General features: G+C 43.3%; 1 protein-coding gene across 3 annotated transcripts in view; it reads left to right on the plus strand.

The window, feature by feature from the left end:
* rpp30 (ribonuclease P/MRP subunit p30) overlaps window positions 1-25,338 on the plus strand; it is a 65,861-nt gene that overhangs the window by 21,692 nt on the left and 18,831 nt on the right. For all 3 annotated transcript variants that reach the window (XM_033033566.1, XM_033033568.1, XM_033033567.1), the window contains 2 exons: window positions 5,716-5,805; window positions 23,370-23,486. In XM_033033566.1, the coding sequence (XP_032889457.1) occupies window positions 5,716-5,805; window positions 23,370-23,486 (207 nt within the window). The remainder of the gene's footprint in view (window positions 1-5,715; window positions 5,806-23,369; window positions 23,487-25,338) is intronic.

Below are 25,338 nucleotides of genomic sequence, written 5' to 3' on the forward strand. Positions count from 1 at the left end.
TGGGGGTCGGTGTCCCGTTGGTCCTGACGTCTCCGGTGACTGGCACGTCCGTGCTGCAATCGCCGACTTGAAGACAGTGCAAAGCCCCCGCGCCGGTGCAATGGGCGGGGAGCTGGAGAGGGGAGGGAAGGGGGTCACACACATGGCCGGGAAGCAGAGGGGTGTAGGTGGGGTGAAACTGAAGGGAGCGACAATCTGCTGCTGCCTGCCCCGCTGAGTTAAAAAGTTCCCACGCAAGACTCACGAAACACTGTGTATCGTGAGTCTACCGTGGGAACTTTTTAACCCAGCGGGCAGGCAGCAGCACATTGTCAATTATTAACCCTCCCGCGCAATATACCCTCACCTTCTCTTTGATGAATGGGGATTTAGTTCCCCTTTCTTCGAGGACCGACCGGAGGTTCCGCTGTCACCTCTGCGGGCCGCCCTCGGTGAACGTTTTCAAGGACCTTTCTTCAAGGACCGAAAAAATGGCCGCTATTCGGAGGTTTTCGTTATTTGGATCTTCGGATAAAAGGTTGTGCACCTGTAGATGAGCTTGAGGCTCAGTTAGAGGTTGGTAGATATGACATTCAAGGGATATGGGGAGAAGGATTGCACGGGTTATTGATTGGGGACGATCAGCCATGATCACAATGAATGGCGGTGCTGGCACGAAGGGCCGAATAGCCTCCTCCTGCATCTATTTTCTATGTTTCTATCTTGGCTCTGGTCTGTACATTGTCCTCCAGTCACTGTCAGCAATGTCCACAGTTGTACCCAACCCATGACCTACCTGGTGTTTGCTGCAATTGCCTTGCATGTCAGTAGAAGCTCCGTAGAAACCTCCAGAAACCTTGCCTTGCAGAGCTGGTGTAGCCACCTCGTACTAATCAGCACTCTCCAGTAACGGGAATACTGCTGGTGATGTTGAATGTGCACCTTTTAGTGGGCTGTCCAATGAGATCTCAGTTATCGGCTGAATGCCAGCAGCTGTAAGAATTTCAACAAAAGCTTTTCAGTGGCAGAGATTGAAATTGAAACACTGTGTCAGCAATGGAGCCCAGCAGTGCTATTCTTTTCAAAGCAATTCATTCAGTGATCTTATTAAAAAAATTGCAAGACATTCAATATTGTTCTCCTGCCACCCCTGCCCTTTTACCTCCTCCCTCAACTCCGTCCAGGGATCCTGACAGTCCTTCCATCTGAAATAAAGGATTTTGCGCCCCTCCTCTAACCACATCTACCTTATCTGGTGTTCTCGATATGCTCCTGTACATCGGCGAGGCCAAGAGTACAGGATCTCCTGGTTGCTAACCATTTTATCTCCCCTGTCCCATGCTGACCTTTCTGTCCTGTGCCTCCTTCATTGCCAGAGGGCCACATGCAGATTGGACGTACAGCACCTTCTATTTCACTTGGGTAGTTTGCAACCCAGCAGTATGAACATTGAATTCTCTAAATTGGAATCACTATGACTCTCTTTGGGGAGTAACCACTATGACTCTCAAGGCTTAAGAGGAACTCTCTTAAGCTCATAGTTGCTGGTTGGGCAGTCACTCCGTGGCGGGAGTGGATGCAGTTACTCGGCATGATGAAGTACGAGTCCAAAGGGGACGCACTGTGCATGAGTGGCCGTCGTGTGGGACATGCTGAGGCTGTACCCATGGCCGTGGTCATGGGTACATTAGAATCCTAGACCACATTAGCAGCAATGTATCTAGGATTCTAGCTTGCAGTGAGCTACACCTCGTACGGTCCCCGCTGGAAATTTCTTGCAGGGCAAACAAGACGGCTAAATCGGCTGGTCAAGAATCCACCCCTTGGGCGCCGGAGTTTAATGCTACCGATTGGCATCGAACAGTAAGAGTTCACTATGATCCCGGCAAGCGTACATCCGCATGCCCCCAAGGAGGGGTTCCGGGAGACCAATCTTCCCCCAGTGATACTGGCTGCAGGCATCTGCTGTGAGTGGTGTGCTGCAATCCAGAAGGGCGTACCGTGAAAACAACAACCTCCCAGGTGTGAGAGCAGCAGCCTCCTGGGCAAGGAAGCTGCAACTGGTTAGTTACGGAACACCAAAGGCCAATTGGGTCCGCAACTTAACCCATCATGTGATGAGAGTATTAACCCTGGTATACTTATACCAAATGTCTCGCGACAATGAAGGGCACATTCCCACAAGAGTGGACATGAATTAACAATTTATTTCACCCTGTTGGTTCAATGTAACATCACCATGATATCAAGATCGTAAACACCTCCAACTGGTGGGATGATAGAGAATCACTGCACTGTCACTGATCTAGACCAAGCGACAGTGACCTCCACCCCGACACAAACACTGGCTCAGTAATGTAGGGGGGTAAAGATTAGCGCACAAGGCGCTTAAAACCTCAGAAAGTGCACTCATTTCGAGTGTTATAAATAGGTAAATTATACAAACACTCCCCTCCCGCCCTGAACCCCTTCCTCCATTACCAGTTCCACAATTTTCAACGATGTATCCTTCTTGGGATCATTCCGTCCTTAGCCAATAGTTGGTGCAGTAATGCAGCAACTCTGCCGGTGCACTCGCTGCTGTGCCGCCCTTTTCATTTTTTTTTAAAAGTATTTCACTGGCAGCCCCGGAGGATCCCCACATTCTAATGCCAATAGAAATGAATTTTTAGAAAATTCCTTCCTCCTATGGGTTCCTTAGCTTTACAAGTCAAGTTAAGAGAGTTTATTGCCATGTGTCCTAAATAGGACAATGAAATTCTTGCTTGCTGCAGCACAACAGAATATTGTAGTCATAAATACAGATCAGATCAGTGTGTCCATATACCATAGAATATATATATGTACACACATCAATAAACAGATAAAGTGCAATAGGCTGTTATAGTTCAGAGTTTGTTTGAAGTTGTGTTTAACCAGGCACGTGCCGTCAGGGTAGGCAAGGTAGGCACTGCCTACCCTGACTAAAATTATAACATGGTAATTACTAAATATAAATAGTAAAGGCATGGGAGAATTATGCCTATCTAAGAGATCGATCTCTTAGGTAGGCATAATTCTCCGTGCCTTTCATCCGCAACACTTGCAACACGCGAAGGTCTGTGCAGCCCACGTGCCGTCAGCGCTGCTTCAAGTCGTCAATGACAAGCGGGGCTAAAGGCAGCAGAAATTCTGCCTTTGTAGTACAGCGCGTGCACAGCAGCCTACTGCGCATGCTAGTTTCTTGGCGGGTTTTTCAAATATGGATTGCCATTATCTTAAGCGTATTTTAAGAAACAAAGAGAGAAGAATGGAGTTCGTGTACTGATAATGTGTTAGTTACATTTCCTGGTGCTATATGTTTTTAAATACCGTATTTCCCGGTGTGGGGCCCGGAAAGTGAGAGTTCCTTTCACAGTGTTTGGGGAGTCTGGCCTGGGGTAAAGTTGCGGGGAGGGCAGGAGCATTGTGAAGGAGGGGATCGGGATCATGCCAGTAACCCACTTGCGACGCTCCGGGCGCGGAGCCACAGCATTGTGGCCGGGGAGGGAAGTAGCTTGGGTGGCTGCGAGTAGCCGTGGACCGGACAGCGGAACCAGCTGCCACCTCAGCTCCTTCTGCTGGCCCCCGCTCACCTATGGCATCTCTCCGTCAGAAAACCTCTCTCCTGCCGCTCGCTGGCCTCACTCATGTCAGCCGCTTCCCGCAAATCCTTAAATTCCGACAGCGCGATTGAGGTTACTCGGCTGTGGGAATGTAAGGATTTGCGGGAAGCGGCTGACATGAGCGAAGTTGGCGAGCGACAAGTGAGAGGTGTTCAGATGGAGAGCACTGCCAAAGGTGAGCAGGCCGGCAGAAGGCGCTGAAGTGGCAGCCAGTTCTGCCAGTTCCGACGGCCTCTCGTAGCCACCCGAGTTGCTTCCCTCCCCGGCCACAATGCGGTGGCTCCGCGTCCAGAGCGCCGCGGCAGCGGTGAGTGAGTTACTGGCATTATCCCTGATCCCCTCCTTCTCAACACTCCTGCCCTCCCCGCAACTTTACCTGTGGTCAGACTCTCCACACGCTGTGAAAGGAACTTTCCCTCCAATTGGTCACTTGAACAAGTGTTGTCATTCAATAGACAATAGGTGCGGGAGTAGGCCATTCGGCCCTTCGAGCCAGCACCGCCATTCAATGTGATCATGGCTGATCATCCCCAATCAGTACCCCGTTCCTGCCTTCTCCCCATACCCCCTGTCTGATATTTTTAAGAGCCCTATGTAGCTCTCTCTTGAAAGCATCCAGAGAACCTGTCCCCACCGCCCTCTGAGGCAGAGAATTCCACAGACTCACCACTCTCTGTGTTTCCTCGTCTCCGTTCTAAATGGCTTGCTCCTTATTCTTAAATTCAATAAGATTTCAACTTGTCCCTGTGTGCTCCCGTTTTTCCCACCATCTCTCCACCTGCCGTCACCCTTCATCCCCACCCCCCCCCCCCCCCCCCCCCCCCCCTCCCCCACCCATTCAGTAATTCAGAATAAAGGAGACTTGGAAGCCTTGGGCAAATTGAATTGTTACTGTCTTTATTTTTATTTTTTATTTTTGCGGGGAGAACAATCTGCGCATGTGCGGTTTAAATTATTTTTTTTAAAGCCGACTGACTGACTACCCTGAGTAATTACTCACGGCACGTGTCTGTGTTTAATAGTCTGATGGCTGTGGGGAAGAAGCTGTTCCTGAATCTGGATATTGCAGATTTCAGGCTCCTGCACCTTCTACCTGATGGCAGCGGAGAGATGAGTGTGTGGCCAGGATGGTGTGGGTCCTTGATGATGCTGCCAGCCTTTTTGAGGCAGCGACTGTGATAGATCCCCTCGATGATAGGGAGGTCAGAACCGATGATGGACTGGGCAGTGGTTACAACATTTTGCAGCCATTTCCGCTCCTGGACGATCAGGTTGCCGTACCAAGCCACGATGCAACCGGTCAGCATGCTCTCTACTGTGCACCTGTAGATGTTCGAGAGAGTCCTCCTTGACATACCGACTCTCCGTAATCTTCTCAGGAAGTAAAGGCACTGATGTGCTTTCTTTATGATTGCATCAGTGCTCTGCGACCAGGAGAGATCTTCGGAAATATGCACGCCCAGGAATTTGAAGTTCTTGACCCTTTCCACTATTGATCCGTTGATATAAAAGGGACTGTGGGTCCTCATTCTACCCCTTCCAAAGTCCACAATCAGTAAACAATCAATCCACACAAATATACACTTTACTCATTTGGTTCATTGGCCTAAACCTGCCATTGAAATCTGATGCTTCTGACTGTATGCAACTCTATGTCCCTCTACACACGTTCTGTGATTCCGTCTCTCTGGAACTACTGCCTCCCCTGCCAGACAAACCAGTATAATTCCATCGGAGAAGATTTTCCTAGCACCTTGATTTTGACAAAGTCACCAAATGCATATTGACATATTTTTAAAGACATATTTGCACCCATGCAGAGAAAGGAAAATACAAATAAAGAATGTGAAAGGGGTAATAATAGAAAAATTGAAGTTGCAAAGAAATGGCAACATGAAGAATGTAAAGGAAAGGTAATTCCCAATTGGAGATGAAATGAAAAACTTTGTGCACCTGTCCCTCTAATATTCACTAACATTATGAAAGTGAAAATTGCATTCTGGAGAGATGGTGGTTAATTCAGTAAAGCTTACTTTGTTATATCTCCATGTCACAAAAGTATTTGTTTAAAATATTGATTATTTCTTGACAGGTAGCCTGTATGACCTTGGATATTGACCTAATTTGTATTCAAGGGACCTCAAAACTACCATTCCGTATCACCCGGCCTCCTGTTAATGGGGTAGGTACCATTTGAACAGTAGTTGATTATATTAATTCTCTAACATTTGCAAATAAAATTGCCTGTTTTGTATGCATTTTTTTTTTAAGCTAACATGGATTAGAAGAAGCATTAGAGGAATAGTAATTTGTAATAAAAAACTGAAAATGATGAGAAAACTCAGCAGATCAGGCAGAACCTGTTGAAGGAGAAATAGTTAATGTTTCTGATCTGGGATCCTTTATCAGTACAGAGAGAACCATCTTTAGGAGCAGAGAATGTGATGCAGGCAATCAGAAGAACAAGCAACATTCCTCTGTTATGGTGAACTAAAGGGACAGTTAAAATCAGATCAAGATCATGTAGCTAATTTTGTATAATCTGTGTAATGTTGTATGGTCTGGCCTAGTGGTCCATGCCCAACAGACTAATGAAGAAATGATAATGGCATTTCAGGTAAAAATGGCTGTTCTCATTCAAACAAAAATAAAGAGTAAGTGCTCTAATCTGTAGAAGGTGCCTATAAGTAAAAAAAAAAAATCTGTGAAAGCCTTGTGACTTGTTAATGTTGCGGAAAGTTTTTTTTAATGTTAAATATAAGCATTGGAAAACATTAAAGAATGAATACAGGAGAAACGTGATAATATTATTCTATGAATTCTTTCTGATGACAGGCTCACTCCTGCCATGATAGCTTGGAATTTAAATTAAATTAATCAAATACATCTCAAATGAAAGGATTATAAATGGTGACCGTGAAATTACTACATTGTGTTTCTTAAAAATGTACCTGGGTCCCGAGTGATGTTGTAGCCCAACTCTTAACCTGATTTTCAGGCACGATGTTGTTATTTGGCAGCACGGAGGCGCTGCAGTAAGACTTACAGGTTTGTAGGTTAATTGGTTTGGCAACGTTGGAAACCGTCCCTCATGTGTTTAGGATAGTGTTAAGGTGCGTGGATCGCTGGTTGAAGCGGACTCGGTCGGCCGAAGACAATTTTTCCATGCTGTATCTTGCACAGTTTAGTGGTAGTGATGCACTCAACCTCTATGCCTGTTTAAATCGGCATCATTAAAATCCTGACCATAATTGAGCTATTGATCAGGAATCATGAGCGGATGAAGATAACTCTGATCAGTTGGTGTGTGATTTGGATGATTTAATTCAAAGCATACTCAAATGATATTGTTTACTGGTGCAGAGATCTATTTAGCAAACTTTACATCACTGAGCCAAAAGAGGAGAGAAACATTACACATCATAGAATCATACAGCTCGCGACTGATATAATGTGTTTTGTCACAGCTGTGTACATCCATCTATTCCACACATATATGTCACTTTTTAATCGTCTGGGATAATATTTTCTTCTGTGTTTTTATGCCAGTCCCAATATGTCCCTCTTTGGCCTTCAGTAGTTTTTTAACATTTATGTTTTCTACCATTGCATCTTTGCCTGTGTAAATAATGTGCCCCTAACGTGTGTCGTGGCTCTTCCTTCATAACTAGATTGCTAGTGTAACTTCTCTGTTATATTTTGTCGATGTACTTCAGGTCTCAGCAATTAAAAGTAGATTCAGTACTTTTAAGTCATCTGACCAAAGCTCTGTTATGGATATTCTCTGTCTAGTTTATAATCCTACAATGAAATTCAACATTAGATTTACTTTATTAATAACTGCCCATCAGGGCCACATCATGGTAAATGCTCAGCCTTCCAATGCGCATTTATCCTTGGGAATGTCACTTGCAGCTATTTGAACATTTGTGATTTTTTTTTTTTAGCTTGTTACTTTTTCTTCCAATGTGAATACTTCACTCTCAATTTTATCTATTGTTCATTTGCCAGATTTCAGGTTTTAATGTAACGTTGGCATCTCCAGCGCTTTTAACAAAAGACACAATTATCACCATAATGAGCCCCAATCTTGTTGCGTTTCAATTTTGAGATAGATAAGTTTGCTTAAAGTTTTGGTTGCTATTCTATGTCTTTTCATGCATGCTGGTTGGGTGCTATTCTACACCATGCTTCTTAATCACTTTTTTATTCGATTCTATTCTGTTTTCTATTTCTAGTCCTATTAACCTGCCCTTTCCTACTCCTTCCTCACAAATTGTAATCATGTACCCAATTCATTAATATTCAGATTGACCAAATGCCCTGCCTGGTTAAAGTCTTTGGATCGGTCTTTAGCCTGTAGATTAAGTTTAGGGACCCCACTATCACAGTATCTGCAACCAAATTTCTTGCAGCAGTTATGCAACAGCAACACCTCTCTCATATCCCTTGGAAACATTTTTTTTCAAGCACAATTTGTGTTGCCCTTTCTATGCTTGCTTTCCTTGCCCTCTGCTCCCTTCCATTCATTTGGTTAGTTCCAGCATGGATTCCATCTCGCTTAAGGCTGTGACTACAGTGGCTGTGGAATGGCTCACAACTGCATACACCATATTTCCTCTTCCATTCTGATGATTCTCATTTGTGTAAATTGTGTATGCAAGCAAAGAATTTCACAGTGCCTAGTCCAGGGCTCGAAATTAGTGGTTGCCCGGGTGCCACAGGCCACAAAGCGCCGCCGGGCAACCTAAACACCGAGTCATTTTGCCAGGCTTGGCAACCAGATACTGGTTTGTACCGAAGATAGACACAAAAAACTGGAGTAACTCCGCGGGTCAGGCAGCATCTCCATAAAGATGGATTAATTAAATTGTGAACACGTGGAACATTAAAACCGCAGTGTTCGATTGTCACTGCTGCCCTTGACACGTTATTACAGTATTCATTTTAACGTCAAACCAATGCTCTTAATATGGAAAACCAGTAATGTAGTTATTTAATGAGCAACATTCACAACTATACATATGCATATATGTTATCATGGTCCAGGATTTATTGACACAGGTTGATCATATGCTGAATAATCCAACCACATTTTTGTTTGGAAGTGGAAAGAACTAATAGAAAGTGCATTAATTGCAATGTGTAAAAAGAGTCGAGATACTGTCTTATAATTTTGCTGCGTATCATTGTGGGATAAATCATGTCTAGATTGGTGAATATGTTTAGTTTGTGACTTTATTTGAAGCAGAAATAATATGTGAATGCTTCATTGAGTATAATTCCGACTGGTAACTAAGCACTTGGTCCGAGCACATTATCGCACGCGTCATGCAAGCCATCTTAAATGACTACCTAAACTGTCATTTGGCAACCCAAAAAGCTGCCAAGGTTGCCCGGCTGGCAACAGCGAAAAAAAGTTAAGCGAGAGCCCTGCTAGTCACATGTAACAATAAAGTATTCCTTCCATTCTCTAGAATATTCTGCCCATTTCAGCACATTTGTATGTGGGCCTCCTGCAAGATCCTTTTTCGTTTCTCTGCGAAGCCTCAAAGCATCCTCTCCTGAGTCATTTTGTCAAATGATGGCTGAATTCATCTACATCAATATGGAATTGGCATTTCCTGTTGATTTTTCACCTTTGATTATTCTCTGAATTTTAAGTCTCTTGTACAACCGTGGTTTCCGCTTTGCCCCTTCACCATAATTCTGTCATTGCAGTTACTGACCATGCAGTTTCAGATTTTTTTTTGTCATTCACATACCACATCATCTTTATTGGTACCCCATTTCTTGAAGGAAAAGTGCTCTTGCCTACAATTTGGATCACAAATTGAAATGATTTGAAGCATTTGTATAATGAAACATTGAGCTCAATCAGAAGTTTATTGGCTCACTGGATGCACAAAGAGAGATGGCATCCATGTGTACTTTGAGTTGGCAGCTGAAATTTGATCACATTTGTTTTGTGGGTGTTGTTTTCAAAGGAGGAATTTCTTATCTTTCATTCAACATTGTGAACATCACCAGAACCATTGGTACTCTTTTCCCCCTCCACCTATGTTCCTTTGTAGCGGCACTTAGTGGTGGGGTGGAGAGGGCAGAACCCTCCTCATTGGTAGGTGCGGTCATGTGACCTTGGGGTGTCGGTTTTCGCGGGCTTTTGGGGTGTGTCAGTTAGTTAGCACGCCTCCCAGCGACAGGAGCTTATTATTGTTAGTGCAGACAGACTCGTGAACTTCATGGGTTTTCTTTGTTCATTTTTATTTAAAATAAAAAAAACTTTTCGCTCAATCTGTCTGATCTCACTACTTTTGGTGACCCCGACGATCCGAATATTTTTCGGATTTCTTCTCGCCATGTATGCCGATGAGAACTTCGACGACTTGCCCACTCAGCAGAACGCGGTCGCACTTAAACTACTCGTGTTCTGGGCGAAGCAGCCTCATGTGTGGTTCGCACGCATCGAGGTCCAGTTTGAGCTCCGCCAGATCGTTGCCGATGTGACCCACTACTTCTACGTGGTGGGCGCTCTCACCCAGGAGACGACATCGCGGCTGCTGCTGTTCCTGCAGAATCCGCCGGCCATTGGCAAGTACGAAGGCGTTGCTGCTGCGCACCTTCGCGGTCAGCCGCCGCGATCGCGCAGCTCGGCTGCTACATATGGACGGTCTGGGTGATCGGCAGCCGTTGGTTCTCATGGTTGAGATATTGGCGCTCAAGGGTGAGCATAAGCCTTGCCTGCAGTTCAAGCTGGCGTTTTTGGAGTAGATGCCCGATGACATCCGCCTGCTTCTCGCTGGGTCCGATTTCACCGGCCCCCCCTGCCGCTCGCTGAACGGGTGGATGAGCTGTGGCTTTCCAAGCAGCAGGATGGAGGTTCCATCGGCCGGGTGTCCGCGCCGTCGTCACAGCGGCCTCGCCGGGCTATTCCTGCTCGGGATGACTTCGCTGGCTCGCAACAAGAGCCCGTGGTGTTATTACCACCAATGTTGGGGTGCGGAGGCCGCGCCCCCTACTCGTTTTTGGGAAATGCCTCAGCCGATCGCCAGTAGAGGATATCGCGGTCGGCAGAATCATCGCCTCTACGTCAGGGATGCGGCGTGGGCCAGGGCCTACATTCCTTGCCAGAAGTCTAAGGTCCAGCGGCATGTTCGTGCGCCGCTTCAGGATTTCGTGCTTCCTTCTCACCGGTTTATGCACATTCATGTGGATCTGGTGGATCCTTTGCCGTCGTCTCGTGGTGCCACTCACCTGCTCACGGTTGTGGATCGTTTCACACGGTGGCCTGAAGCTGTTCCGCTGTCCGACACCTCCGCTGTGAATTGTGCCCGGGCTCTGGAGGCCCACTGGGTGGCGCGTTTTGGCGTGCCTGCTGACATTTCTACCGCGTACCACCCTCAGGCCAACAGGTTGGTCGAGCATTTCCACAGACATTTGAAGGCGCGGCTCACTGGCCCGGATTGGGTGGACCAATTGCCTTGGGTGTTGCTAGGGATCCGCACGGCTCCGAAGGCAGATTTGGACACATCATCCGCGGAGCTGGTGTATGGTGCGCCGCTGCGGGTGCCTGGGGATTTCCTTCCTGCGGCTCGAGGGTCGCTGGAGCCTGCCTCGTCTGGGCTGGCGTGTCTGCGTGAGAAAGTGGGGGTCCTGGCGCCCGTTCCCCACTGCGCGCCATGGGGTCATCCCGGTTGTATGTCCCGCCGGTGCTTAAGGACTGCTCTTTTATCTTTGTTCGCAGGGACTCGCATCGCACTCCGCTCCAGAGGCCTTATGAGGGGCCTTTCCGTGTGTTGCAGCCTGGAGTCGCGACTTTTGTATTAGATGTCGAGGGTCGTGAGGAGATCGTGTCGGTGGCCCGCCTCAAGTCTGCTCATTTGGTTATCGACAGCCCGGTGGTGGTGGCCCAACCCTGGTGTAGGTGTCGTCCACGCCCTGTTCCCTGGTTGCACCTGTTGTGCCTGTTTCCCATTTTCCTCATGGGGCCCCGGTTGTGCCAGTCCCTCCTATTCCGCCCGTGGCACCGGTCGCGCCAGTCCCTCCTATCTACACTCGGACTGGGCGGATCATAAAATAAAAAAACCTTTTCGCTCAACCTGTCTGGCCTCACTACACCTTCCTATTACCAATCCTCCCTCACCTATATCAACCTATTACCTGTAGGCTTTGTTCTGCCCCTTCCAGTTTACTTCTTCCCCCTCCACCTCTGCAATCAGTCTGAAGAAGGGTCACAACCCAAAATGTCGCCTGTCCATGTTCTCCTGAAATGCTGCCTGACCTGCCTTTGTTTTTTGTTTTTTCTATAAAGCAGCTTCTGCAGTTCCTTGTTTCTATAATTTTTCATCTTGAAATAAGCAGCAGACTACCATGCCATCAAAAAGTTGAATAATTTCTGTCTCTATAAATGTTTCAGTTCATTATTAGTTTTATCATTGTTATAGTCCTTAGTTCATCTGTTGAAACGTGCACCCAGAGCTTTATAACTTCATTCCTTCAAACACATTGCAGTTTTCTCAGTTATCTGAGGCAGATAAATCCTGGATAGACACAAAAAGCTGGAGTAACTCAGCGGCAGGGCAGGTAACATCTCGAGAGAAGGAATGGGGGGGGGGGGGTTTCGTGTCGAGACCCTTCTTCAGTCTCGACCCGAAACGTCATCCATTCCTTCTCTTCAGAGATGCTGCCTGTCCCGCTGAGTTACTCCAGCTTTTTGTGTCCATATTCGGTATAAACCAGCATCGGCAGTTCCTTCTTACACATAATGCTAAACCGTGTTCACCCATTTGTAGGGGTGGAAGATTGCAACCTTCACGTGGTCCGCCCTGTTTCGACTAATGCAATCAACTCGACGTGCACAAACGGAAGATCAAATAGAACAAGTTGTCCAACAACTTTAGGCTGTGCACTAAACTAGGTTGAATAAATTTTATTCAAATATTTCTCCCATTTGTGATAAATGTCTTTCTCAAATTGCCAATATTACGCACTCATTTGTCTCTTGTTCAAAACTTTATAAATTTTGGTGTGATATATTTGATATATTCTCAAAGTTATTTAAGACAAAAATGGAACCTAACACTGAAATGATTATATTTGGAGTAAGTGGAGATGGGAACAAATTAAATACACACCAAAACTCATTTTTCAATTATGGGTTAATAACAGCAAAAAAACTAATACTTAAATTTTGGAAAAATGCTAATATACCAACATTTAAAATGTGGATCAGTAATATGCTGGACACAGCACATTTGGAAGAAATGAGACTCCTCCTAATGGACAAACAAGACCTATTCTTAATGAGTTGGTCCCCATTTATTGATTTCTTGGATTCATGTGGTGACTTAGTATCATGAAAACCAACAGTTTCAGGTATGGGTGAAATATGATTTAGAATATTAATCATCTCACTGATTAGAAAATCATCTCACTGTGGCAATCGAATAATCTCCCTCCTGCTTTCCTTCTTCACTTATTCCTTCTCTTTCACTTTTTCTTTATTGGTTTTTCACCCACGCTCACTAATCTAGTCTTCACTTTTCACAACCTCTTTTTCTTCTCTCCTTTCTCATTTCTCTCTTTAAAACAAAAAGGGAAGTTGTACAGAGAATGTAATATGTTAACATGGGCTTTGTACCAATGCATTGTACTCACTTCTAATAAATAAAATATTTAAAAAAACAAAAAAACTTTAGGCTGTGCACGCCACACGAAAGAAGAAGACCCATTTGTAGTTGCTGATGCATATGTTCCTGAACCTGGATTTCAGTGAAGCTACATCCATATTTAAGATTATCATTATTGTGGCTTCACACTTCTTACTCGGTAATCTCCCTTTCTTCCCCCTACAATACCAACAAAGCATCCCTGGAGAAAAGGAATAGATGATGTTTCAGGTCGAGACCCTTCCTCTGAGTCTAAAGAAGGGTCTTGACGCAAAATGTTGCCAATTCCTTTTCTCCAGAGATGTTGCCTGATCCACTGAGTTATTCCAGCTTTTTGTATCTTATGTTCAGTTTAAACCAGCATCTGCAGTTCCTTCCTACAAAGTAAAGTCAGGAGTGGTTAAGTGTCCTGTACCGACAACGGAACAATGACATTCTCACTTGGCGGCAGCATAACAGGCCTATAACACAACTCACATAGTTGATATGTACTATATAATAAACAAAAAAAAATCAATACATTTAATAACCCTGATGCTAATGCAAAGAAAAAGCCCAAAGTTTGTAACCTTGTTACTGCAACTCGCATTTTCTTTTATGATAGGAAGCAAAACTGTATTTACATTAATTTTATTTATATGTGCACTGAAGTTGCTTGACATACTAAGCGCAGTTGTATAGGGCCCTAGTGAGACGGCGCCTGGAGTATTGTGTGCAGTTTTGGTCTCCAAATTTGAGGGACATTCTTGCTATTGAGTGAGTGCAGCGTAGGTTCACAAGGTTAATTCCTGGGATGGCGGGACTGTCATATGTGGATAGAATGGAGCGGCTGGGCTTTTATACTCTGCAATTTAGAAGGATGAGAGGAGATCTTATTGAAACATATAAGATTATTAAGGGATTGGACACGCTAGAGGAAAGAAACTGAGGCAGGGCCACAGTTTAAGAATATGGGGTAGGCCATTTAGAACGGAGATGAGGAAAAACTTTTTCACCCAGAGAATTGTGAATCTGTGGAATTCTCCGCCTCAGTAGAGACCAATTCTCTGGATGTTTTCAAGAGAGAGTTAGCTAGAGCTCTTAAAGATAGAGTCAAGGGATATGATGAGAAGGCAGGAACGGGGTACTGATTGTGGATGATCAGCCATGATCACATTGAATGGCGCGGTGCTGGCTCAAAGGGCCGAATGGCCTACTCGTGCACCTATTCCTAATGCATGAATTCCACAGCTGGAAATTCTATGAACATTTCCTGTAGAGGGTGCTGTTGGTACAGATATAAATTAAATCTTTGTTTCCTTTTATTATAATTATATTCAATAAATTTACATTTGCAAATAATTGGGCTTAACATTTATCAAAACTGAATTAAAATGCTGATTAATTACTATTAAATTTAGTATATGATTATAGCTTTTTTTATTTTTCCTTCTTAACTGATCCCAAAGGAAATGATCTCTCGTTTGTGTGATTGGTGCCAAAAATATGCCAAGCATCAGCAGATGGCTATGATTAATGGCTCTTTAATCCAAAAACCTAATTCAATTTCTACACTGGCTTTGGTTTGTGTGCTTGTTTTCCACGAGACAGGTCACCTCTCATGCAGGCCTGGAACACCCTATCCTCCTTATTCTATCCGTATTATTTAATGCAACAAAAAATATATTGTGAAGTTTTAAATCTCTTCATAACATGAGTACCACAGAATAAATTATGTACATGTTCAAAAGTACAGCTACTGAAAAATCTATACCAATGTAAATATATCATTGGCAAAAATAGTCGTAGTTTCATTTGATCATGTTTTTTTGAATGAAGAAAAAATGCCTTGCAAAAGTTTGAAAATTATTGATTAATTAAATGCAGTTTAGTTTGATTTGCAAATGGCGTCTATTATGTGAAAGTGAGTAAATTATAAAAGTGGATTAATCCGTCCCACTATAATCTAATTACTGCTATGTAGAGTTCTGGCATCATTATGCAGGGTTATTTTAGCCATGTAGCTGTGGAAAGTGATTTTGTTTTATTTTATCTCTCATGATCAATGACCAGCATTTATGTCCCACCCCTAATTGCCCTTGAGGAGATGATGAACCACCTTCCTAACCTGTTAACTGTCCTTCGATTGAAGATGCTACCAGAAAGCAAAGAAAAGCACTTTCCAGCAGTTAGATATGGAGATGATGAAGCAGTAGTGATGGCATAGGATTTGGAGGGGAATCTGTGCATGGAGCTGACTATTGGCTTCTTGGCTTTGGAAATGCTGTTGGAACAACCCAGGCAATTACCCATCTTTAACATTCAAATCCTAGGCCCCTTTATGGGGATATTCTCAAATCACCATCTCTCATAAGCTGTGTAACAAGGAACTGCATATGCTAGATTACACCGAAGATAGACACAAAAAGATGAAGTAACCCAGCGTGACAGGCAGGATCTCTGGGAAAAGGTAGGTGATGTTTTGGGTCGAGACCTTGCATCAGAGATGGGTCTCGACCCGAAATGTTACCTATTCCTTTTATTATTCTTTGTTATTCCAGCTTTTTGTCTATCCCCTCATTAGCTTTTCAATATTCTGCAAACAGTCATACAGAGATGTATCAGGACAGCAGAGCTTTGATCTGATTTGTTGGTTGTGGGAATACTTCTCTGTGTCTATTACATGGTGCTTTTGCTCTAGTGAAAATGTAGTTGGGGTTGAGCATGATCAAGTTGTTACTCAATTTTCAGGCATGCCTGTTAGTGAACTACCTATGCCTTCCTTACCACATTCCTTACTGAACCACAATTAATCCCCTGGCCCGATTGCCGTGAGAGACCCGCTAAACCATAAGATGACAGGTTGTGGTGGAAACCATTTTCCTGGGTATGAGCTGCATAATTTATTCTGAGTCCGTTACATAATGGAAGTGGTATGCAACCTGGCGAAAATTAGCTTTAGTGTGAAGGCTTGTCTTTTTCCCCACAAGAACTGTAGAATGCTTGTCCCCAGCAATACTCTTTTGACCCAAAACATACAATGGGTAGATTTCGCAGCCTCTGAAGTCGTTAAGGAGAGGGAAAAAATAATCCTTTGACTGTTGCTCTTTGATTTACTCAAATGCAGCGAGCCATTTGACTGGAAAATGTGAAATTACTTTTCTGCTCTGCAATGAATCCTGGCACCTGTATTTCTGTGACATTGTAATCAAATCATCCTAGAGCCTTTCAAATAGACAGCATTTCTATTAAGGGGACACTGCATAGAAATGGAGTTGAAATCAAAGTCAGATCAGTCATAATGTTTAAGAAGGAATTGCAGATGCTGGAAAATCGAAGGTAGATAAAAATGCTGGAGAAACTCACCCGCTGAGTTTCTCCAGCATTTTTGTCTGCTTCAGATCAGTCATAATCTTGAGTGGCACAACAGACGTGAGGGACCACACAACCTGCTTGTATTTTGTATCTTGCAACTGATGATTCAGTACGACTCCATCTCGAAAAACAGTTGAAAGAATCATGAAAACTAGCAAGATCACCAAGTATACTGCGTAGAATATTCAGTATCCATCACCAAGCATAGCCTGGAAGCATCACACTCACCAAGTGCTGGATGACGAGGCTATTGCACTGGCCATGTGTCAAGTAATGAGCAAACCAACACAAAGGATAAGCCCACTTTCTCTTGTCCTCATCAATTTATCTATTTCAAATCATGAATGGTTTGGATAAAATACAGATTTTTTTTTCATTCACTAAAGAGCCAATAATCAAGTCCATTTGAGGCTACTTTATTGTCACATGCACAAGTACAGTTTTAGACAATAGGTGCAGGAGTAGGCCATTCGGCCCTTCGAGCCAGCACCGCCATTCAATGTAATCATGGCTGATCATCCACAATCAGTACCCCATTCCTGCCTTCTCTCCATATCCCTTAACTCCGCTATCCATAACAACTATCTAACTCTCTCTCTTGAAAGTATCCAGAGAACCGGCCTCCACCACCCTCTGAGGCAGAGAATTCCACACACTCACAACTCTGTGTGAAAAAGTTTTTCCTCATCTCCGTTCTAAATGGCTTACCACTTATTCTTAAACCTTGACCCCTTGTTCTGGACATACAATAAAAAAATCTTGCTTGCAGCAGCATCACAAACGCAGACTCTGCAAATGCACAAAAACAAGTTATACAATAATTACATAGTTTTCCAACGCAAGGGGGGCACGGTGGCCGCTCACAGACTGCGGGAGGCTGGCTGTTGTGGAGGCCTGGACACGCTGGACATCACCAAGGTTGATATTTCAGTAATGGCAGATATTTTGGCAGATATTTTCAGCTACTGTGACTGGACCAACTTGAAGTTTAATTTAGCTATCCTGGCGGTTGCATTCAACCCGTTGTTCTGGAATATTGTAGGTCATTGGGAGCACAGAACGAGGTCTCTCACTAAACTCTTTGGTTCCCCTTTCACTGCATGTTATTCTGTAGCAGTTGCTATTCTACTGCTGAATGTCCACAGGCGTTACAGTAGCAAAGAAACTGAAATCACCCCAGTGGTATGAATGTTGACCTCCTAACTTATGTGATGAAGATGGCGGCGCACACAGTTGCAGCGGCTCGATGTTCTCCCGGTCAGTGTTTCGTGTTTTTTGTGTATGTGTGCATTTTGTTTTGTGCCCTGTGTACTTATTGTCGGGCGAATAACGCCTACGGCCGGCAGGAGCTTCTTAGGATTGGAGCCGGTCGCGAACGGAGGGTTACCGCCGAGTTTGTCCGCTCACATAAGATCCCGGCGGACTTAGCAAGGAGCCCCGACTCTCCGTGGATTACCATCCCCGCGGGGAGGAGGCGAAGACGGCGCAGAGAGAAAAGGCAAAAGCGAGGCTGCAGGGCCGGCGTGCTAGCCAGGCTACGGAGGCAGCCACTGAAATCACCGCTTCCCAGCCTGTCTCTCACAAACGCCAGATCCCTCGCAAACAAGAAGGGACACAAGATGGCGACAGTCAAGCAGGTACGAAGCTCGGCAGGTGCTGTGGGTTTGCTCTTGAAACCATCCAAAACTACCAATTCAATTAACACTCTGTCTCAAAAATTGATTTTAATTGCTTTTATTGATTTTAACCCCTGCCTGGGGTTTGTCTGGCTTACACTGATGCTGCTCCTAGCTGATGATATAGAGGTGAATCCTGGCCCGCTATCTGTGAATGTCGCAGGCCTAAACACCACAAATGGCTGGAAAATCTACCCGTCATCGCTCCTCCTACCATCTGCAGTGTTCCCGTGGCTGCCTCCTCCAGTGGCGCCGTGGTTCTTTCCTGGTGGACTGCTCGGGACCAGCGACAAACATCCTGCGGCCCAGACCTGGGACGGGGGCACGACAAGGCCCCCGGTGGTCCCTTGGGCCGGTTCATCAACGTCTGCGGATCTCCACCGGCACCAGGGTACAACAGCGGTTCCGCGCTCACGACCTGCGGACCAGCAGCTGGCTCTCTCGGCCCCAAGGGATTCCCGGGCTGACTCACCGACCGCATCAGATACTCCACAAACTGGAACTGCTAATATGATGGTACAGGGGACCAAAAACAATCACAATAGCATTACGGTCGCTAAGATGGGTGAGACCTCCAATGTCACAAAGCAAAACTGGCAGAGAAATAAAGCGATTACTAAACATCGTCAATACAGATTCCTCCAGACTAAACCACGCTCATGTCCTATGGGACTCAAAAGCTAAACCAAGGGGTCTATTTGGTGGACACTTGAATATCAGAAGTATCATATCAAAATGCGATCAAGTACAACATCTGCTTAATAACTCAAACTTGGACTTTCTGTGTATTTCTGAGACTTGGCTACACGCCAACTCTCCAATGGCTGGTCTAAATGTACCGGGGTATAACATCTTCAGAAAAGACAGGTCTGAGGGTAGAGGTGGGGGGGTGATGTTTTATGTAAGGGATCACTTAAAGTGTAAACAAATACAATGGTCATGTGTAAATAACATAGAATGTATTGGTCTCACGATAATCCTCTCCCCACAAATGACGATCACACTAATTGGAATTTATAGACCTCCATCAGCCCCTAGTATATTTTATGAGGAACTGCAAGCTATTCTTAAAGAATGTAATTTTAAGAAAGAGGTTATTTTACTTGGAGATATTAATATAAATTGGAATGACAAAACAAATCGAAAGCGTTTAAAATCAATAACAAATAGCTTTGATCTCTCACAACAAATTATAGGACCTACTAGAATAAGTAGCTCATCAGAAACATGTATAGACTTGGTCTTCAGCAATAAATATGACAGAATACAAAAAATATATTATATGGTTACAGGTCTCTCTGACCATAATTTGATCCTCTTTTCAAGAAAACTGTCAAAAAATAGGTTCACCTATCACTCCAGTAAAAGGTCTGAGCAACTAAGAATACCCAAGAGTGAAATAAAAAACCTGGAAAATGCCTTGAATGAAATTAACTGGTCTGATCACCTCAACCATGAACACGTTGATGAAAATTGTAATGTATTTATGGCAGTTATTCAAGAAAAAATGAATTATTTTATGAAAAAGATAAAACCAAAACCACGGAAAAAGAATCATCTTCCCTGGCTAAATAGTGAAATATGGTCACTGATGAAATTGCGAGACCATACCCTTAAGATATCCCTGAAGGCAAAAGCAGCACATAATAGACAAATATTTACCTCACTCAGAAATAAAGTCACTAAAGAAATCAGGAATGCTAAGGCAAACTTTTTTATTAATGTAATAAGCAACGCAAGAGGTAATGCTAAGGAGATTTGGACAAACATAAGGAAACTAACTGGAAATAATATCATCAACAAGAACATTAGGGAGTTGCAACTAAATGAAAATCTGACTAATGATCCAAATGAGATTGCAACAGCCCTTAACATGTATTTCATAGATTCTGTGAAGAACTTGACTCATAGTTCCTGTTCCGCAGTCCGACATGCTATGCCGCTGAACACTGCTTCTCCGGTTCTTATTTTGAATGAAGTGTCTCAGCCATGGGTTAACAGGATTATTTGTGGTCTTAAAAATTCAAAAGCCGAAGATGCTTTTGGTATGGATATAATGTTTCTTAAAGCTCATAAGCAGCCACTCATTGCTCCAATTACCAGCATCATCAACAAGTCCATAAACGAATGTGTATTCCCAAATTCTTGGAAATCTGCAGTAATAACTCCAATTTTAAAATCAGGAGACCCCACTATAATTAGTAATTATAGACCAATAAGCATTCTTCCGGCAATTTCCAAGATAGCTGAAAAATGGGTTGCAGGACAGATAATTAAACATTTAAACAATAGTCCATATACCCTAAACCCAATGCAGTTTGGCTTCAGAAAATATCACTCCACTGAGACGGCACTTTGCTTCCTTTTGGAAAATATGAAGTCCAAAATTGATGCAGGTGGTGTTATAGGAGCTGTTTTTCTTGATTTACGAAAAGCCTTTGATACTGTGAACCACCAGATCTTGATGACCAAATTGTCCTATTTTAACCTCTCTTTGAGCATGATGAAATGGATTGAGGCATATATGGTACAGAGAAAACAATGTGTTAGAGTGCACAACAGTAAATCTGCAACTTCTAAAAACCCTCTTGGTGTACCTCAAGGTTCAATCTTGGGACCGCTATTATTCAGTCTGTACATTAATGATCTACCAAGTAGCTGTACATCAAATGTAACTTGCCAGATGTATGCTGACGATGCAGTTGTGTATGTACATGCCAAAAACAAACATCAAGCTGCACAAGACCTATCAGCTGCTATGATTAATGTGTCAAACTGGTTGCAGTTTTCTGATCTACATCTTAATGTGTCAAAGACTGTCTGTATGTTTTTCTCCAAAAAGGCAAGTACTGATGGAGATGCTGATGTGTTTGTACATGGAACATAACTTAAAATTGTACATGAGTTTAAATATTTAGGAATCGTGATCGATTCACAGCTCTGCTTCAAACAACAGGTGAAAAGAACAGTAAATTTAATAAAATTTAATTTGTCCAACTTTAGATATATTAGAAATAATTTAACTATTGATTCAGCCAAACTATACTTTAATGCAATGATTGTGCCATACATGACCTACTGTATAACAACTTGGTCACTGGCATGTAAGTCCACACTAAAGCCTGTTGAAATTGCTTATAAACAAGCCCTAAAAACTCTTGACAAAAAGCCCAGAATGTACCATCACTGTAGCATCCTGAAGAAATTTGATCTGCTGAGCTGGGAAAACGTAATAAAATATTCGGACTCGATTTTGGTTTACAAAATCTTCCGTGGACTAGCCCCACCTCCATTAAAGGACTTCATAAAGAAAAACACAAATAGGTCGACAAGAGCAGCCTCCAGGGGTGATTGTATAGTCCCGTTTAGGAAAAGTGTCTTTGGGCAGTCAGTATTTTCATATCGAGCGTCGCAGACCTGGAACGCGATACCATGCGTCATACGGGATCTGCCAACCCTTACCTCATTTACCAAACATCTAAAAACATGGTTACTGCAAAATAAAAATTGCAATCATAATCTACCTTAAAATTATCATATGGTACTCTTTTATTGCTACTTTTTTACTTTATTGTTTTTTTTGTTTTTGTCTTTTGTTTTTACCTTGTTTGGGATGTGTTTACCTTGTGTTGGGACTAAAGATGGAAATTAGCTACTGGCTACAATCTTGCATATTACATGCAAATGTTTATTAATATGCACTGTCCCTAATAAAATCAATTCAATTCAATTCAAGAGGACTGCAAAAAAAAAAGAAAAATGATAACAAACTAAAGTCATACGACGGGCCCATCCATGCTGACCAAAATGCCCCATCGTAGCTAATCCCTATAATAAAATAGACCACTTAACTGCTTATTCAAAGTGTTGTCGGGACAGTCTAAAGAAGAGTCCCGACCCAAACTGTCACCTATCTATGTTCTCCAAGGATGCTGCCTGACTCGCTGAGTTACTCCAGCACTTTGTATATTTTTTAACCCGACCTCTCTTGCAGCTAATAGCCCCTTATCCAGGCAACCTTCTGGTAAACCTCTTCTGCAAATGTACAGCTCCAATACCATAAAGTTAAACTTGGCACCATGGAAGGACAGAACGAAGGAATGCTGATAAATTAATCTTTCATGGATGGCATGGAATGAAATTTACATTAGTACTTGCATGTGAGAGTGCATTCTCTTTCAGCTTCGCCAGTGAAGCAGGGTACTGTATTCTAGAGTTCCACTGAAATCAATGACTGGAAATGAAGTACTTTCGACTGCTTCTCTTCGAAGTATATAAATGGCCACCAGCCACGTTACTAAGAATACAGGTATATTTCAGTTTCTAGTTGAGGTTGCTATTGTCGGGCCAGCACTGTAAATAAGCAGATAAGCTGTCTATTTTATAAATGCAGCTGACTTGAAGATGTGAAGTAGCTGGAATTAGGAGATACCAATTGAAGAGCACCCAATGGTAGTTGATTAGCATGGAAGCCATAGGTATACCATTAAATTACTCATGGAAGATTTGGGCCAATAAATGGTTAGCATTTAGAATGCTATAGTGAAGTTGAGGTCCATGCAGATACAATGATAGCTATCAAAAGGGAATTAAATATTTGCAGAAAACCTATTGCAACCACTGGGGGGTGGGGGTGGAAACAAGGCAAAGTAATTTGTAATAATTGGACAATTCCAAAACCATTAGGACAGACAGGGATAGGACTTTGGTTAAATACTTCCAGTCAAGTCTGAAGAAGGGTCTTGACCTGAAATGTCAACTATTCCTTTTCTCTGGGGATGCTGTCTGACCCGCTGAGAATACCAGCTCTTTGTGCTTATCTCCTGAAATCTGAAACGTCCAGGTTCAGGAGCAGCTTCTTCCCTACAGCCATCAGGCTTTTAAACACTACAACCTCCAAATAAGCTCTGAACTAAGACTTGGGAGCATTGGTTTTGTCTTTTTGCACCTTTCTTCTTGTTTGTTTTTATGTGTGTGTATACATTGTATTGATTTTAGGTCAATGATATAAATATATCTTGTTAGCTGTTTTTCTATTTCTCTTCTAGGCGATTGCAAGAGGAATTTACTTTGAACTAACATATTTTCCTGCTATCAATGATTTCACGCTAAGAAGATATACCATTTCAAATGGAATTTGCCTGATGAACGTATGTAAAGGAAAGGTAAGGAGTGTTTCCCTGACCTCAGTGCATAGGTGCACAGAGAGAATTGAGTCAAAACTTAATAAGTATACAATATTGTTATAGTCTCCTTTGAAAAGCTGCTGTGAAGGCAGGATGATCATGAGCAATAACAAAACCTAATTATCTATATTACTAAAAGTCTGTTCTTGACCAGTTTTGGCCATCTGTGCTGCAATTTCCGAGAGAACGCCGCCACCTACGGCTGTCATTTTTGGCCACCTTGCTCAGAGCCCCCCTCCGCCGCATGTGTGCCGAGGATTTTTCCCGTCGATTAAAAATGACAGAGATATTAATGTTTTTACAAAATTCCCCATTCTCTCTGCTGCCCCCGCTGGCGGCAGGGGGGAGGGACTATAAAACCAGGAAGTGGTGTGCCACAGTCTCTTCAAGATGGAGGAAGGCAGAGGGTCACGTTTCTCTGAGCTGTGAATAACACTGAACACATGTCTACTCAAATGTAAGTGCCCTTAGTGGTTCTAAAATGCTTGCAGAATGTGTCTATTGGTTCAAAAGCTTGCAAAAAATGTCTATTGGTTCTAAAGCTTGCAAAAAGTGTCTATTGGTTCTAAAGCTTGCAAAAAGTGTCTATTGGTTCTAAAGCTTGCAAAACAATGTCTATTGGTTCTAAAGCTTGCAAAAAATGTCTATTGGTTCTAAAGCATGCACAAAATGTCTATGGGTTCTAAAGCTTGCAAAAAGTGTCTCTATTGCTTCTAAAGCTTGCAAAAAGTGTCCCTATTGCATCTAAAGCTTGCAAAAAGTGTCTATTGCTTCTAAAGCTTGCAAAAAAAATGTCTATTGGTTCTAAAGCTTGCAGAAAAATTTCTCTTGGTTCTAAAGCTTGCAAAAAAATGTCTCTTGGTTCTAAAGCTTGCAAAAAAAATGTCTCTTGGTTCTAAAGCTCGCAAAAAAATGTCTCTTGGTTCTAAAGATTGCAAAATTATTGGTTCTCAAGCTTGCAAAAAATGTCTATTGGTTCTAAAGCTTGCAAAAAGAGTCTATTGGTTCTAAAGCTTGCAAAAAAAATGTGTATTGGTTCTAAAATGGTTCATACTAGCACTCCAGAAAGCGCGCCTCCCCCCCCCCCCCCCCCCTCTCCCCTGGTTGGCTTGGCTTGGGCGTGTCTTGAAATTGAAAGGCACTACTTACTGCAAATGGTGTCTTGGGAGCTTTGGCTTGAAGTTTAAAGGCACTATTACTGCAAATTGTAGCTTGAAGTTGAAAGGCACTATTACTGCAAATGGTGGCTTGGGTGCTTTGGCTTGAAGTTGAAAGGCACTACTTACTGCAAATGGTGGCTTGGTTGCTTTGGCTTGAAGTTGAAAGGCACTACTTACTGCAAATGGTGGCTTGTGAGCTTTGACTTGAAGTTGAAAGGCACTATTACTGCAAATGGTGGCTTGGGAGCTTTAACTTGAAGTTTAAAGGCACTACTTCCTGCAAATGATGGCTTGGGTGTGGCTTGAAGTTGAAAGGCACTACTTCCTGCAAATGATGGCTTGGGTGTGGCTTGAAGTTGAAAGACACCACGTACTGCAAATGGTGGCATGAAGTTGAAAGGCACTACTTACTGCAAATGGTGGCTTGGGAGCTTTGAAGTTGAAAGGCACTACCTGCAAATGATGGCTTGGGTGTGGCTTGTAGTTGAAAGGCACTACTTACTGCACATGGTGGCTTGGTTGCTTTGGCTTGAAGTTGAAAGGCACTACTTACTGCAAATGGTAGCTTGGGTGTGGCTTGAAGTTGAAAGACACCACTTACTGCAAATGGTAGCATGAAGTTGAAAGGCACTACTTACTGCAAATGGTGGCTTGGGTGCTTTGGCTTGAAG

Source organism: Amblyraja radiata, chromosome 15, assembly GCF_010909765.2.
Source record: "Amblyraja radiata isolate CabotCenter1 chromosome 15, sAmbRad1.1.pri, whole genome shotgun sequence".
Taxonomy (NCBI): Eukaryota; Metazoa; Chordata; class Chondrichthyes; order Rajiformes; family Rajidae; genus Amblyraja; species Amblyraja radiata.